The sequence below is a fragment of the Octopus bimaculoides genome, chromosome 3 (assembly GCF_001194135.2).
Source record: "Octopus bimaculoides isolate UCB-OBI-ISO-001 chromosome 3, ASM119413v2, whole genome shotgun sequence".
Lineage (NCBI taxonomy): Eukaryota > Metazoa > Mollusca > Cephalopoda > Octopoda > Octopodidae > Octopus > Octopus bimaculoides.
In genome coordinates, this window is record NC_068983.1 from 167965585 (window position 1) to 167983784 (window position 18200).

The 18200-nt window shown below is 36.0% G+C and overlaps 1 protein-coding gene across 6 annotated transcripts in view; it reads right to left on the bottom strand.

Annotated features, from left to right (window-relative positions):
* LOC106883526 (DENN domain-containing protein 5B) overlaps positions 1-18200 on the bottom strand; it is a 189698-nt gene that overhangs the window by 122010 nt on the left and 49488 nt on the right. For all 6 annotated transcript variants that reach the window (XM_052966691.1, XM_052966693.1, XM_052966692.1 and 3 more), the window contains exon 2: positions 11009-11118. In XM_052966691.1, coding sequence (XP_052822651.1) covers positions 11009-11118 — 110 coding nt within the window. The remainder of the gene's footprint in view (positions 1-11008; positions 11119-18200) is intronic.

Below are 18200 nucleotides of genomic sequence, written 5' to 3' on the forward strand. Positions count from 1 at the left end.
TGCACCAGGCTCCAATTTGATCTGGCAAGGTTTCTACAGCTGGATGCCCTTCCTAACACCAACCACTCCTAGAGTGTAGTGGGTGCTCTTTACATACCATCGACACAGGGGCCAGTCAGGTGGCACTGGCACCAACCATGCTTGAATAGTGCTCTTTATGTGCTACCAGCATCGGAACCAGACAAGCAGCACCAGCATTGACCCTGCTTGAATGGTGCTTTTTATGTGCCACTGGCACAGGTGCCAGTCAGGCGACACTGACATCAGCCACAACCACAATTTCGCTTGACTCAACAGGCCTTCTCAAGAACAGCATATTGCCCGACAATTGAAGGGTACTTTTATTATAATGTCACATTTACTATAATGATGAATAAAATTATTTATAGAGAGAGAATAACATTATTCTCCTCTTGAATAGTTGTTTCAATAGGAAAGTAAAGAGATAATTATTGGGAATGCTTATCTTTAATTGAGGCCATTATGAATCCATTTCCTATTGTTCTCACAATACTCTCAATTATAAAACCATTAAAACAAACAATTGATATAAAAAATAAAAACTGGCACAGAAAGAATATTACACAGGGAATTTGAAGAGAGATGCTGAATACGATAACTAATCCATTTGATATTGCAGAGTTTGTTATGAAACGTGTTCTGCTCTCACAAGAAAGTTCCTTCTGGATGGAATAAACAAACACAAGAGGAAGAAATGAAAATAATCAAGATTCTTTGGAACAAATGCAACTACCTTATTAGGGTGGATCTTTTTTTTCTAAACAGTATTTTATATGTTAATTTGTTTTATATTTCAAGGAACCCTATGTCAAGACTTAAAGAAAGTGTACTCTTTGCTGCTTTTTAAAGAATTCCTCCAAAACTAAAGGTAATAAAAATCAAACCAGAAATTCTATCAAGACATCAAATTCTGAGACGTATACCTCTCTTCCTTTATGAAAAGATATTTAAAAGACTAATTCATATTACTCTTTACCTCTTACATATCTACTGAATTCCACCTCACACCTGTTTGTGTGTCTCTGTCACACTCCAACCTTTCATCATCTGACACAAGATCACCTCCTCCAATGATCCCCTCCCCTTACAAAGATTCTTTGCCATTGTTTGTGTCACATAAAAAGAATCCAGTCAACAAAGTGGTTGGCATTTGGGTGGGCATCCAGCTGTAAAAACCATGTTGTCCAAAACTGACCTCACCTGTGGTGGTGCCATGTAAAAAGCAATCAGTCCACTCTGCTGGGTGGTTGATGTTAGGAAGGGCGACCATAAAAACTGTGCCAAAACTAACACAAAAGTCTGGTGTAGTCTTTTGCCTGGCCAGCTCCTGTCAAACCATCCAACCCATGCCAGCATGGAAGGCAGCCGTTAAATGATGATGATGATATTTTCTGAATTCTAAGCTAATCATTTTACTTCTCTACAAATGAATATTAGATGACTTTGACATGTGAACACACACACACACACACAAAATCAGACATTACTCCAATCACAAGTGACATGAGTAAAAGTATTATACTATTTCCTGCAAGCTGCTTACCAAATGAACATTTCTGAAATCCAGGAATCAATGCACTGACGAGTCAGCTGTTATGTAGAACTCCAAATAACTTCCCTTTCCAAACAGAATCCCACAACTACCTGTCTTGCTATTCAGCCTTCACACACACTACAGCACTCATATCACAATCACATTATAACACAATAAATACATCTATACATTCACATACACTATAATCAAGTCTCCAACTAAACAGCTTAATCTTACCACTTTACTTCACACTAGAACACTAGATCTAAAATCAAATTCTTGGTATTACATAAGTAATATTTAGACACAAGCCACAGAGTAATCTTATCACATACATTAACAAAACACCTTCAAACATGCACTGAAATAATAATTTAACCAAAATTATTATTTTTTTTTGAATATGGAATCAATTTAGAACAAAAAACTATGTCAATCATCACAAAGCCGTTTTACTTAGGTTTCTAATCTCCGTCACAACTGACAGATTTGTCAAAACAAAGCTCTTTATATCATAACCTCATGATTTTTAGACCCAGTATTACTGATGGTCACCTCTTACTACAAACCCCAAAACTTGATTTCAAAGACCGAGAGGTGACATTTCACATTCATACAACTTTATGATTAAGAATTAGGAGGAGATAAATATGGATTTGGTGGAGATGTAATTGTTCAGATGAATGCTTCTTATATTCTCCTGGTTGAAAAATGTAAGTGTATCATCATCAGCATTTAATGTCAACTTTTCCAGCCACACATGGGTTAGACAGAACTGAAGTTCATTTTCTACAGCCAGATGCTCATCCTGTTGCCAACCTGTCTTCAAGCAAAGTAATGTTTCCTCATGGCCAAACAAGCTTTTCATGGAAGACTGAAAATAAATGTTGCTTGTATAACAGTAATGCTCATTTACATCACATGATGTCAAGACAAGGGTGCATGCAAACACACAGAAAAATTTTAGCATCCATTTACCAAATTCACTCACAAGGCTTTGGTCAGCTTGGAGTTAAGTAGAAGACGCTTAATCAAGTTGCTGCACAGTGGGACTGAACCTGAGATCACATCATTAGGGAGTAAGCTTCTTAATCACTATTTGAAGTTCTACACATTCCTAAGAACTGTACTACTGATGGCAAAGTATCATTAACCCTAAACCCCATACTGGGATACAAACCATCAATGATAACTACAGAGAAATGACAGCAACTGTACTGATATGATCCAGTCCATTTCTGCCCACCTTCACTGTAGCTGTTACCACCAGAATCCACAGACATACATAAACAGAATGAACTCTATAAAACATGTCGAGACTGCAAAGTCTACACCATGTATAACTAACAAATGAATATTGCAGTGTGCAGTATGGTCAATAGCTAGGTGTATATATATATATATATATATATATATATATATATATATATATATATATATATATATATATATATACCTTCAACAACAGATTTATGGGTCTCACCTAGCCTACCTGTCAATTACAGGTGTGTATGATGGTTCTCAATCAGGGGGTGAACTGCAGGTATACAACAAATTAGGATATTGTAAACATTTCCAATAAGTAGCTGACAGAGTTTACAATGTATTTCATCATAAGTAGTTTCTCAACTGATTTTGATTTCTTTACATCACCTTTGTTAACTTATAAACATACATAGAAAAACAGTTCAACAACCAGCTGTATATAACATTACCTAAAACTGGTACACTGCACCAACTAAACACACTCACTCTCATACATATATCATCATGATCATCATCATTCAACGTCCGCTTTCTATGCTAGTATGGGTTGGACGGTTTGACTGAGGACTGGTGAACCAGATGGCTACACCAGACTCCAATCTGATCTGGCAGAGTTTCTATAACTGGATGCCCTTCTTAACGCCAACCACTCTGTGAGTGTAGTGGGTGCTTTTTACATGCCACCGGCACGAGGGCCAGTCCGGCAGTACTGGTAATGGCCACGCTCAAATGGTGCTTTTTACGTGCCACTGGCACGGGAGCAAGACCACTGCTCTGGCAGTGATCCCGCTTGGATGGTGCTGTTAGCGCTCCACTGGCACGGGTGTCAGTCATTGAATTTGGTTCAGTTTTGATTGATCTCACTTGCCCCAACAGGTCTTCGCAAGCTGAGTTTAGTGTCCAATGAAGGAAGGTTGGCATGGGTGCCAGTCATCGAATTTGGTTCAATTTCAATTTCGATTTCACTTACCTCAACAGGTCTTCGCAAGCGGAGTTTAGCGTCCAATGAAGGAATGTTACGTGTAAGTGGGCTGGCTACATCCCTGGCAGAGGCCTTGGATTTTGGTCTCACTTGTCTTGCTGGGTCTTCTCATGCACAGCATATTTCCAAAGGTCTCGGTCACTAGTCATTGCCTCGGTGAGGCCTAATGTTCGAAGGTCGTGCTTCACCACCTCATCCCAGGTCTTCCTGGGTCTACCTCTTCCACAGGTTCCCTCAACCGTGAGGCTATGGCACTTTTTGACACAGCTATCCTCATCCATTCTCGCCAAATGACCATACCAGTGCAATCGTCTCTCTTGCACACCACATCTGATGCTTCTTAGGTCCAACTTTTATCTCAAGGTACTACACTCTGTCGAGTATGCACACTAACATTACAAATCCATTGGAGCATACTGGCTTCATTCCTTGCAAGCTTATGCATGTCCTCAGCAGTCACGACCCAGGTTTCACTGCCATGTAACATGGCTGTTCATATATAAGTGTACAGTAAAACCCCTGATGGTAGAGCCTGAAAAGTGTAAAGTTTCAACGGTAAACTGGGTGGAGTTAATGGTAAGGTGAATAAGGAGAGTTACCGAAGATCTGATAAGGCAGGGAGAGATGTCCAAGAGAGGCAGGATCAAACTGGGGTGACCATGTGAGTGTATGTTACATATGGTTCAAACGTACAGAAAACACAAGACAAAGAGAAGAGAGAGAACAACAAGCAGGTGTATTAGTTTGATGCTCAAAAAGAATGGAAAAGTCTTTGACATTATGAGCCTACCTTCCTTGACAGAAAGGGATGAGAGGGGGAAGAGAGAGAGGGGGAAGAGAGAGAGAGAGAGAGAGAGAGAGAGAGAGAGAGAGAGAGAGAGAGAAATGTGTTGGGATTAATGGAACCATTAATCGCAACACTTTACAGAAACTGTTGAATTTATGGAGAAAATCTATACTTAAAAATACAATGTCCTCAAAGAGTTTATCTTTCCTGAAACAGTCTTGTGAATAGTTGGCATTTGTCTGTACTACCTTCTCAGTCTTAACAGCTATAAGTAATATAGTTGTGAGTGCAGTGAAAAAGGGGCTGTTTACAATCTGTAACTCTAAACTCTCAAAATATTGTGTACTGTAGTAAAAACAACTGAAGATGCTATGCATTGTAATGCACAACACATGATGAAAGTGTTGAAATATCTACCCTTACCACACACCCAATAAATTTAGGCCTCCATCATAAAAATGCATGTAAATGTGCATAAACCACAAATCAGGGATTCATCTTTTATGAATGTCCCATGCAGTGAACATCTAGATAACTGTGCAAATGAAAAATTTACAAAATAAATGATGAAAATGTACAACTTTGAAAGAGAAAAGAAGAATACTTTATAAGAATTTTAAATCTGAAATGAAACCAAAAATAGCCAACACCCCATATAATAAACACTGGTAAAAAAATATTTATGACCAAAACCAGAAAATAGTACTATCACTACCACAAAAATAACAACTTCCTCTTTAAGAGCACGTGTGTTTGAAAAGGTTTATCAAAAACATTCACACACTAGAAAAAAAAACTTCTTCCCAAAAAAGGTTAGTAACATCCTCATAAAAGATTTCATAATATTTTTTTTTAATAATTTTTATTAAAAAATCATCTTCACACTTCAAAAAGTGTATTCAGTTATCCTCATAGACTTTCAAATTATATATATATATATATATATATATATATATACACACACACACAAAATATCAAACACATATACACAAGGAACGTGTTTTGCTAGTTCATGGGTGGGCTGCACTTGCAGGCATAAGAGATAATATTCTCTTGAATGCATCTGGCATTTAAAATACCTGAGAAGTCATAGACAAGTGAGATAACTCACATCAGATCCCATGCAGGAGTCATAGGCATCAACGTGTCATCATTTTGGGGACTTGTCAATAGTGTGTACCCAATGCACATACAAACAATGTGCTTCTTTCAATTTCTACCAAATCCATTTACAAGGTTTTGGTCAGCCCAGGGCTACAGTAGAAGACACTTGTTCAAGGTGCCATGCAATGGGACTGAACCCAAGACTACATAGTTGGGAAGTAAGCTTCTTAACCACACAGCCATGCTTGCACCTTCTATCTTTATAAACTTCAAAAATATTTTCAACAAAGACTACATTGAACTTCTGTTGATAAATGTATTAGATAAATGTGCATGTGAGGAACGATACATGTAACCAGCTAGCCCCGTGCCATCAAAAAGGACAGCTAATTGTGGTATTTTATATATATATATGGATGGCCAATCAAATTAATACCCTTGTCAATGTTCATATACATTCACATACATTCCCTTGTACACACACACACACAGAGTTGAAACACTGACTTTTCTTTTCACAGTTGAATGTTCACCATCCCCACCAGTTTGCCATCACCCCTTCCTTTCTCATTCATAAGCTGAGACGGAGAATAATACAAGAGTGTTATTATAATAGATATCACATAATACACACACACACACACACACACACACAGATTTAAAGCGGAAGGAGAAATAGGTAGTAGTGATTTGAAGATAAACTTTCAGTGCAAGTTTGTTTTTTGTTCAACTCCTACATAAATCTCTGAGAGATCTAAAAATGTATTATTTCTATTTTTGAAATCAGTGAATGTGTTTTACTAGAATTATTATATGTTTACGAGAGCCTGACAAGCATCTCCAACTAGCAGGCCATTGCTACTCCAGACTGATGACGAGCAAAGACTCAGAAACATGTCTCTGGATGCAGGCTAAGTTAATTGGAAGTGCTTGTCTCCCCCTCGTAAACATAAGGACACAGGAAATGTGTCGAGGCAGACAGGAAGTGGTGCTGCTTCCTAGGGCTAAATAGCAGTAGTATTATTCTCTTCATGGGACTCTCAACATTAAGTTGACAACATACAACTACTTTATTGCATCACCACTGCATAAACCTCTCTGAGAGATTTAGAAACGTATTATTTCTATTACTGAACATAATTGTAGCTAAAATTGGATTTATCTAATAATTTCAAGAACGTATTCAGTTTACTTTGGGAAAAATCTATTCAGATTATAAAAACTACGTTTTGAATAGATTTAAACAAATATAAATATATAGACTCACTAATAATTTCTTTTCATTGAACAAGATGTAAAAATAATCCAATAACTTCCTGATGTTTTCAATAGGTTCCCTCCCCAACCATAACCTTTTTATTTATATGGATGGATGGATGGATACACACACACACACACACACACACACACATATCCCTGTAAATCTTAATAGAGTCATTCTTATACATACATAAATATACCAATTAACTACATTTTACAAGTCGGAAAATGGATGAAAATTGCACGATATGTGAAATACAGATGAACCAACATGAAATAACTTATTCTATTGGATGATTAAGTCAGTACAAAAATAATTGCCTTATTGTTACTTCACAGACATAATCCAAAAACAAAATCAATTAATGGACTTATAAAAATATAATTAGTAAATGTAATCAAAAGATAAGATATAGCAGTAACTACAGAGCAAGGCAAAATTTAAGATTATCAGCTTCAAAAAGAGAGACAAACAGCCATACTCTTTCACATAATATACAAGTACAAAATGGATTCTGTCTTTTTCTCTTCCAGTTTCAACCTACCTCACTCATAATTAGGCAAACTAACATTGATGGTTTCAAAATCCCAACAAACACTAATTTTCTCACAGATTTTCAACTTGTTTATAAATCTCTGAACTTTTAAAATATGCTAATCACTGTTGTATTTTGTCTTTGAAGAACATCTTTTCCTTTCAAACAATTTTTATTCACAACACACTCAATTAATTGAGATAAGTGGCCTTTGAGACGCTGTGGTGCTTCGACTTGGTTGTGAATCTTCAGTCAAATCTACATATGGATCAATGAATCTAAACAAGAACTGCAGTTCTTGTTTGTTGTATTCAAATGCCTTTCCTAACACCAACCACTTCACAGAGCATACTAGGTGTGCTTTTTTATGCTACCAGAACGGGTGAGGTCAGCAAGTGGCTCACAAGACGAAACTCTTCAACTGTGAGGTTACTTTATGATCAGAAGTTAAAGCATTATAGAACAGGAAAGAGAGAAAGTATGGTGGAAATGAGGCATCAGGGAATACACTGAAGGCATAAGAAAGCAGTGAAAAAAGCAAGAATAGGAACAGGGAATTAGGAAAGATAGATGGGTAGGTTTGCAAAAGTGTGAAGACAGAAATGGTAGATGGTTAGAGATGGGGATAGAGGTGAATGCAATGAATGGAAAAAATGGGAGTGGATGCGTGGGTAATGGTGAGTTTCCGTTTGGCAGGTAAGGTGAAGGAAAATAAGAGTTGATTGGAGAGGAGGCCAATAAATAGAAACAATAACCCCACCCCCACCCCCGTACATAGATGAAAAATAAGGAAATGATGTGGGAAGAGTAGGGAAGTGAGAGGGATGCAGAGTGACAGAAACAGGTGAATATAGCGAGTGACAAAGATGGAGATGAGTGAAGAATGGCAGATATGAGAGGGTGTTCAAGGGAAGATGGCATCTCGTGGAAAATAGAAGAGGAAGGAATGAACTGAGAATGTGCGACCGATGATGAAGAGAGAGAACTGGTAGGACAGAAGAGGGATGGATGCAGGCGGTTCTGCTTTCATAATTAAAGCAGTTAAGTTCCAAAGAACAGTGGCGGAATGATGAGTATTAAGAAGATGAGGTTTGAACTGGGGCAGATTAGGCATGAAAGGTGGATATAGTGAGTGAGAAAGGTGGATATAGTGAGTGAGAAAGGTGGATATAGTGAGTGAGAAAGGTGGATATGAGTGAGCAAAGGCAGAAATGAAAGGTGTGGTTTTAGGACCTCAGTTTTACTGAAATGAAAGCATCTTCTCAATCATAGCAAGTTACAAATCATCTTCATCTTCTCTCCCATCTTGCTTAATCCCCAAATACATTTTTTTTTTCATGTTTATTCAAGTGATAGTGTCATGATTTACAAGTTGTAACTATTCTATTGACTCCACAACTCTGTTTCATTTATGTTAATGCAATCTATTTTATATCAAAGTGAAACTCTGTGAAAACACTTGATTGCATCCATCCAACCCAAGCCAGCATGGAAAGCAGACGTTAAACGATGATGATGATAAGGAAATGAACAGACTAAAATTAAGAAGCAACTAACTAGATCAATATTTGAGCAAAGTAGGTAAGGAGTTTGTTCCATAGAAATAACAGTCCAAGAAGAAGGAGTGAGGAGGAAGAGAATTAAGTTACAATAACCATGGAGAGTCTTTGCCAAAAAAGTAAAAGAGAAAATGGCTATATTCTTCTTTATTAAAGGGTACACAGTCTGTTGTAAGCCATTTAGTAATCACTCTTTCGTATAGGATTCCCTGCTGTTTAACCTCTTAATCCCTACCTTATATGACTTACCTCATAGACTTAAATCTAATTGCAACAGTTGTTGATGTCTAGCCCACACACACCACACACATTTATGTCTGTATATATATATATATATATATATTATCATTTTATATCTACTTTCCATGCTGGCATGGCTTGGGCAGTTCAACAGGATCTGACACATCAGATGATAGTGTCCTGCTCCAATGTCTCAGTTTTGGCATTGTTTCTACAGCTGGATGCCATTCCTTCTGCCAACCATTTTACAGTGTGTACTTGGTGCCATTTCCATACCACCAGTACTAGTGAAGTCATCATGTGGCTTGCAAGACTACAAAGTTCAAGGGAAGTAGGGCTTTATGCTAAGAAATGAGGAGTTAAAGCATGAGACATGTCATAACAGAACCTGTTTCTTGCAGTAGAGGAACTTCAAGACTATTAACATTTTAGAAGAGAGGTTAGATGTAATCAATTGGAGCTGGAAAAATTTTATATATATATATATATATATATATATATATATAGTAATTATATATATATATATATATATAGTAATAATATATATATATAGTAATAATAATAATAATCCAAAGATGGAATTTATAAATATTTTAATGTTAAAATATTCATAAATTCCATCCATGGACTATTATTATTACTACTACTACTACATTTATCCTATGTTATATCAGCACAGCTTGGTGCAAACCCATAAAATTACTGTTGAATGTTGGATTCAGAAATATAAGCCTTTAAAACCTTTCAAATGTGTCATGGGTTAAAACAAAATTAAAATTCTCATTTCCAATCATCATCATCATCATCGTTTAACGTCCGCTTTCCATGCTAGCATGGGTTGGACGATTTGACTGAGGACTGGCAAGCCAGAAGGCTGCACCAGGTTCCAGGCAAAAGTTAATCACTGAGATGGTCGTGGAGGGGTGGCAGTGATGGTAATTTCACCTACTTCTTTAATATTCTCTCCCATCTACTCCATCACTCTCTCTCTCTCTCCATACCTCTCACAACTATAAATCTGTTCATCTCCTTTTAGTTCACCTTTTTAGGCATTTTCTTTCTGTCTCTCATTTATTCTCCTTTAATTACAGGGAAAATAAAAATTTACATGAAAACAGGTTAAGTCATAAAGCAACCTCTCTAGTGCTGGTACCCTGAAAAAAAGTAGGCAATACACCCCTGTAAAGCAACTGGTATTAAGAAGGGCATCAAGTGAAAGAAAGCAAGTTCAAGCAGACATTGGAGCATGATGCAGTCCCCTGACTTGTTGGATCCTGTTGAATTATTCAGCCTATGCCTGCGTAGAAGGTGAAAGTTAAATGATGACAAGGAATAAATGCACTAAATCATTTATTCCCTAGGGCTTTGATGCATTTATGAATAGAACTATTTCACCATCATTTGGTTATTTTTATATATTCTTAGTATAATAGGTACATACCTTTTTTTTTTTCCTTTTTTTATAAGCAATGTACAACAAAATTAATTCTTTTGGGAAATAACTTCCAGAAAACATATCCCTCAAATATCAGTCTATAGGAATACAATTACATTCAATAAATCTATTAGTATTTAAAGTTTCTAGCATGAGATGACCAAACTTCAGCAAAATTGTTAATCACAAGTGGTTTTAATTATATTTGTTAACAAAAATTAATACTATTTTCAATATTGAAATACATCAGAAAAACACATTTGTAATGAAGTTTATTAACTTACCATTCCAACAGCTTCTTTGTCGAATGGATTCCATGGCACAGTTTCTGGGTAATGTGCTAAAACTTTGGATTTGTATGGTCTTCTCAATGGAGCACAATGAAGATTATCTCCTGTAATGTGGAAAAAAAAAAACTATATGAAACACAACAGATTTTCTTAAGATAAAACATTTACGGTTGTCAATCTTAATACATACAGATCAGCTTACATAGATGAAAGAAAAATAAAGAAACAATTTCTACCTTACAAAAGATGACTTGGTTTGATATGAATCCCAAGCAAAATCTTTTTAACTGAACCCTAATTTCAAGTTGAATTCAAATAATAACTAAAGCTGACACAAGCGATAACTCTAAGGGATAATAATTCTGCAGTAAATGCTAACAGTTGATAATTTGTAATCAATAATCTTAAAATAACTCAGCACTGACAGAATTAATTGATAATTTTTGGATGCTTGAATGAAGCCTGATCCTTGTCATCATCTAACTTTCACCTTCTACGCAGGCATAGGCTGAACAATTCAACAGGATCCAACGAGTCAGGGGACTGCATCATGCTCCAATGTCTGCTTGAACTTGCTTTCTTTCATTTGATGCCCTTCCTAATAGCAGCTGCTTTACAGGGGTGTATTGCCTACTTTTTTTCAGGGTACCAGCACTAGAGAGGTTGCTTTATGACTTAACCTGTCCTCATGTGCTCTACATTCTCACAGGTTTATAGGAATAATTCAATAGTTTGAATTACAGTGACATATAACACCAGTGTATGTGTTTCCTCAACATATGGGCAGCTAATCAAATGGTAAAGATCAAGTCATACATTTCTTAATGGAAGAAAACATTCTATTTAACCCTCTAGCATTTAAACTGGCCATTATCAGGTCCAAAAATCCTACAAGTTGTATGTTTAAACTGACCAAATTCTGTTTCCCACACCTACCATACAATATCATTCTAAAAATATACCATCACATCACTGAAATCTAGAAGCAGTGAGATAATGTATGACTAACTGAAACCAATTTGAAACAAGCATTACATTTGACAGAATAATTTGAATGCTAAAAGGTTAAGACAAACTTTCAGCTGAAATTTCAAATAGGAAGAAAGAAAGAGATGTCTTAGAATAACTTTAAAAATATTGAGCATGTCAAATCAACAAAATTGTTATCACCTAAACAAATCAATGCCTAGAATTATTTTCCAGATACTTCTCTTAGCATAAACATTCCTTATTTTTGCTGAAAGAATTGGAAAAATATATATGGCTTATGGTCTCTGTTATGACATTGGTATAAAATGGTATTACACAAATAAATAGTTGGTTGTGGTTAACTAAAAATAACCTGCCACAGAAATGCAATTCCATGCTACTTGAACTCCTGACTGTTAAACCAACACCGATTGAACTAACACCATCAACTATGCTGCTGACATTTCACTCAGGTCTTATTTATTGTAATCGGTTGGTCCACCTTCAGTCACATAGGGGCGTTCAGGATTCTGCCGAAACAGTCTCTAGTTTTGTTCACCTACATTCTGAGTTCAAAATCTACCTGAATCAACTTCACATTCCAATATATTAGATAGCTGATATAGAAGTTGATTCAAAAGGTTATACTTCTTCTACAAAAGTTGGTCTGGTGCCAAGTAAAGTTTACCAAAAGGTAAAAGTGAAACAAGCGTAAGATGTGACCATTTCTTATAAAAGTAGAGTTTAATCCTTTGACGTTGAAAGGGTATTATTCATTTTCTAGACTATCTTACAAATAAACAAGGACAAAAAAAATAATTGGGGGATAGGATTCACCATGAAGTTTTGGTGTCAAAATCTCTACCTGATGGTCTCCTGAAGACTATGGACAACATTGTTAAAGTGGTGAATTACATAAAATCACATCCCCTACGGTGAAGACATTTAACCCTAACCCTATGTAAAACTATGGATTCTGATTTTAAGTGTTTACTGCTTCATACAGAAGTGCGATGGCTATCAAAAGGAAAAGGGCTGTCTCAATTTATCTCTCTGCGAACTGAAATAATATGCTGAAAATTCTGGATTTGAATTGGTGGCTGGAAGTAACATTTCTCAATGATCTTTTTGAGAAGTTGAACATTTTAAATTTGAGTCTGCAAGGAACGAACGAAAATATTATTAAATTACAAGCAAATTAAAGTCTTTCACCAACAAGTCAGAACTGTGGATAAGGAAAGTTAAAAACTCACAGCATAATTGCTTCCCAGGTGAAGAGGCTTTTCCCAACTAATTAAAAATTTTGTCAGAAATGCAGAAGATAGTAGAAAACCTCTCTCTATCATTTCCTAAGTATTTTCCATCACTTGATTATCAAATGTATGAGTGGGCCATCAATCCTTTTGCAAGATATGATAGTATAGCCCTGCCATTAACAGAAGAAAATTTAATAGACTTGAAAAACGATCCTGTGCACAAAGCCTCATTTTCTGTGCTAGAATTGTCAGAATTTCAGATTTTGCTTTGGAGCCAATATCCTTGATTAGCTGCTACAGCCATTAAATCTCTGTTGCCCTTTGGAGCATCATAACTTTGCGAATTAGCTTTCTCTGCGCTTATGGAAATGAAGTAAGAAAAACAGGAACGATTACAATTGTATCCTTCTCACTAAAAATATTATTATTGTGTTATATTACATATATATATATATATATATATATATATATATATATATATATACACAGAGAGAGAGAGAGATGTTCATAAAACAATGTTATTTTATTGCTACCATGATAAGAATTTATTTATTTTTATTCATACTAATAAAGTATATTCAATTTTGTTGGGATTTTATTTGGTGTGCCATAAAGTAAATTCTCCTCATCCAATGTGTTGTAAGGTAAAAAAAAAGTTTGGTAGACACTCGTCTGGACAGTGATAATTTTCTGCATATTTTTTGCCAGACCACTTGTCTGGCACTGTCAAACTTTTATAAACTTCTGCTGTCAAAGAAAATGGCAATGCTGCAGGCAACAATTTTCTAATTCCCGCCCCACCCCTCTTGTGCAAGAAACAATCACAAATCAATAAGAGAAAGTCATCAATCACAATAATGATTTTGTTGTTCCCTCCCCCTCCAATAATGAACATTACAAGTGAAGGTATTAATTATTCTCACAACTTAACATCAAAACCATTTTCTCCTACATAAAGCTTCTTTGTTTCACTCATTGGACTGTGGTCATGCTAGACCATCATCTTGAAGTGCCCTAGCATGACAGCTCTTCACATTCCAAGTTCAAATCCACAGAGGTCAACTTTGTTTTCCATCCTCTTAGAGTTGATAAAGTAAGTACCTGTTGAGCATTAGAGACAATGTAATCAACTAGACCCCTCCCCACAAAATATCAGGCCTTATGCCTATAGTAGAAAGCATTATTATTATTATTATTTTGGTTCAGGCTCAGTCTTATTCCTGGAAGGATTTATGTGAGTAGTGGGTAACTACGGTAACTTGAGGTAGCCACAAGTTTTCAGCAATCTTTCAAGTGCTTAGAACTCTCCTGATAATCCTTGCTGTCCCCAAGAGACAAACTTTCTATAGGAGCTCTACTGGGCATTCTATTCCAATCTCCTTCAGCCATTTCTCTAGATCTTTGCTTATTGTTCCCAATGCATAAATTATCATAAGCATGACCTTTACTGTTCTCATGCTCTATATTCTTCATTATCACCATTATTATTAATAAGGTGGCAAGATGGTGGAACTGTTAGCATGCCAGACAAAATGCTTAGCGGTATTTCATCCATCTTTACATTCTGAGTTCAAATTCCACAAAGGTCGACTTTGCTTTTCATCCTTACAGAATCAATGTAATCAACTTACCTTTCCCCCCTGAAATTGCTGGTCTTGTGCCAAAATTTGCAACCATTATTATTATTATCATCATTATTATTATTATTATTATTATTATTACCTTAGGTTTGGCTTTTGCTTTGAATTTATACAAGTTGACTCCAATCTCACTCAGAGACCTCAAGAGGCAACAAGTTCAAGTTGGTGTTATGACTAGGATGCCAACAACATGTTGGGCTACTGCTGTTCTTTAAGATTTTGGCCTGGTAGCTTCTTGTAGGTGGGCATTGATCTTAGGCTGGTATGATAAACCCAATTATTATTTGAAAACTCACAGCTTATTTTTCTGGCTATGATTGAAAGTGTCAGCTGACCACAGCCAGCAGACTAAGGTGACACTTGTTTTACTGGTCATGCTTCAAAAACCCTGCCAAGAATTCTTGCAGTTCTAAGCAATACTGAGTTTTGTAGGTGTTCTACCTTCACACTTGCACCGATCTTTTTGAATCATGTTGGTAGTCGAGTGCTGATACTTCCAAGTGCACCAATTACTATTGGTATCACATCCACTCTCTTCATTGACCACAATCTTTATATTTCCCATTTCAAATTGTCAGAGTTGTTTATTTTTTTCTTCTTTCACATTGATCCTGTTGTCGATTATCATATATGTTCTTTCATTTTTATTCACCACAACAGGGTCCGGTTTCCGATGTCTGGTCAGGTGATCACATAGGATCATTGCATCCCACAAGATTTTGCAATTTTCATTTTCGGTTATTCCTGGAGTTTTCTCATACCATGTCTTTGCTCTTTGTAGGCTGTGATTCCCACAGAGCTTCCAATGGATCATTCTTGCCACATTGTCATGGCATCTTTTGTATTCATGTAATGCCAATTTGTGGCAGTCTCTAATAAAGTGCCATACCGTTTCACCCCTCTCACTACACATTCTGTATTTGTCGCTATCAGTAGTACCTATTCTGCACTTCATATAAATGGTCCTTAACACTTGTTCCTGAGCTGTGCCTATGAGTGCTTCTGTCTCTATCTTCCGGTCACTCCTCCTCATCCACAGCCACCGGTCCTCTGCATCTGTCCCAGCGTTCACATCTCTTGCAAACTGACCGTACATTTTTTTTTTTCCTTCCATGCTTTCTCTTTTTTTTTTTTTCTGTTCATGTCTTATTTAAACTTTTCTTTTCGGTCTTGATGACTCTGGCATTCTTTGTGTGTTTCAACAGTGACTCCACGGCATTTTTTATATTCCACCCTAGGCTGTTTTCCTCTGCTTCGATACAGTCCTGACAACTGATCAAACCTCCCCCACCCTTTCTTCCGGACAAGTACAGCCTATGGGTGTCACTTTTAGGGTGGAAGGCTCCATGTACTGTCAACCCTTTTCTGGTTTTGGTATCCATTTTCTTCATTTCTCTCTTTTACCATTTTACAATTCCCACTCCATACCAAAGTATTAACTTCTCACATATTAACTGCTTGGATTTTATTCCATCCACTCAGTTCTGAGCACAACACCAACCTCAGTCTTCAGAAATACTCCATCCTCAGTTGCTCTTTCATTTCTTTTTCCATTATCTCGTTGAACTCTAGTACACCAATGTATTTGTATCTTTCTGTTTCAATTTTGCTTCATCAAGTCTCTGTTCAGTAGTTCTATCCCAGCTAAGAGCTGTACCTTGCCTCTTTTTAAGTAGATTATTCTGCACTTCTGTCTCATCTTTGCCATACAGTTTCAAATCATTCATGCAAAGGAGGTGGTTGGTTGACTGCGATTTTTCCTTTAGTTGGTACCCCAGGTTCATTTTCCTAAGTACAAAGGTCGAGAGTATCATGCAGAGAACAAAAAGCAATGGAGATAGGCTATCACCCTGTAAAATTCCTCTTCTGATACCAAGGGTGCCCAAGTTTTTTCCGTAAGAGGTCAGTTCAGTTTTTTCCATCCCATCATACTTCTCTTCAGGAAACCCGTTACATTCCTTGCAATTCCAAACAGATCTAAGCACTCGATGATCCACGAATGTGGAATCATCATAAGTTTTGTGATAGTCAAATCCAGACCATTCTCAGATTTGTTTTCCTTTGTTTATAATCTTGCTTTACCATTTTGTTTATCAATAGTTGATCTTTGGTACTTCTGCATTTCCGTCTACAGCCTTTTTGTTCGGGCGGTAATATATTGTTCTCATCAAGAAATCTATACAGTTCTTCTGCAATTCCTCCTGACAGTAACTTTATTATTATTATTATAAATAATAATAACCCTATTATTATTATTGTTGTTGTTATATACAGTTAGCACAAATGATAAGTCTTAGATTTATCATTTGTGCTAAGTTAATGATTTTTTATTCTATTTTGAGTACAATTTCACAAAATTTGATTGTTGTTACAGAGTTAACAAAAGAATACAAATGTTTTTCACAAGCAAAAAATTTTTTTAATTTCTCCAGTGGAAAAGCCAACTTTCAATATTATTCATGGATGACAGAAAAGACTATATTATTTAGCAATGTAGAGAGAAATTAGTTTTACTGATCATTCGTTGTAGACACAAAAGAAAGTCTGTGCAGAATACATATAAAATACAGAAGATACCTGTTTATTAGCTCAAAATAGTAGGCACCATGTTGAAATAAAATTAAAATTGAAAAGCTACAAACATAAAAAATAATAAGGGGAAAACAAAGCATAATATAAACATTCTAAATTTATTTTTCAGTGTAACAAGCTTTGGTGTGGAACTATTTTTTTAGTTTTATGAAATACACTTCTAATAGTAAGAAATGAATTAATTTCTATGGAAACAAATTCTTTTCTCAAAGGTTAAGTCTAAGCCAAAATGTAAATTGTTGTAGCTCTGGGTAGACCAATGCCTTGTGAGTAGATTTAGTAGGTGGAAACTCTGTGTGTGTGTGTATTTGTGTTTGTCTCCCATTGCCACTTGACATCCAGTGTTGGTTTGTTTGGGTTACCATAACCCAGCAGCTCGGCAAGAGAGATCAATAGAATAAGCACAAGATTTAAGTACTGAAGTCAATCTGTTCCACTAAACCCTTAAAGGTGGTGCCCCAGTCCAATGATTGAATCCAATTAAAGATAAAAGATATCGTAAAATGCCCAAAACACAACTGTTGATGATCTAAGAATCAAAGACAGTGTAATGCGACAGAATAACTGTCCTAATCATCTGTAATTTAAAACAAAGGAAATAACTTAAATTTCACAGATGAATAAAAAAGGAAAATGTTATTCTTATAGAATAAGGCAAGTTTCCTGGCATATACAAATAAGGAATTGCTACAGGATACAACTAAATACTTACTAGAGTAATTATATATA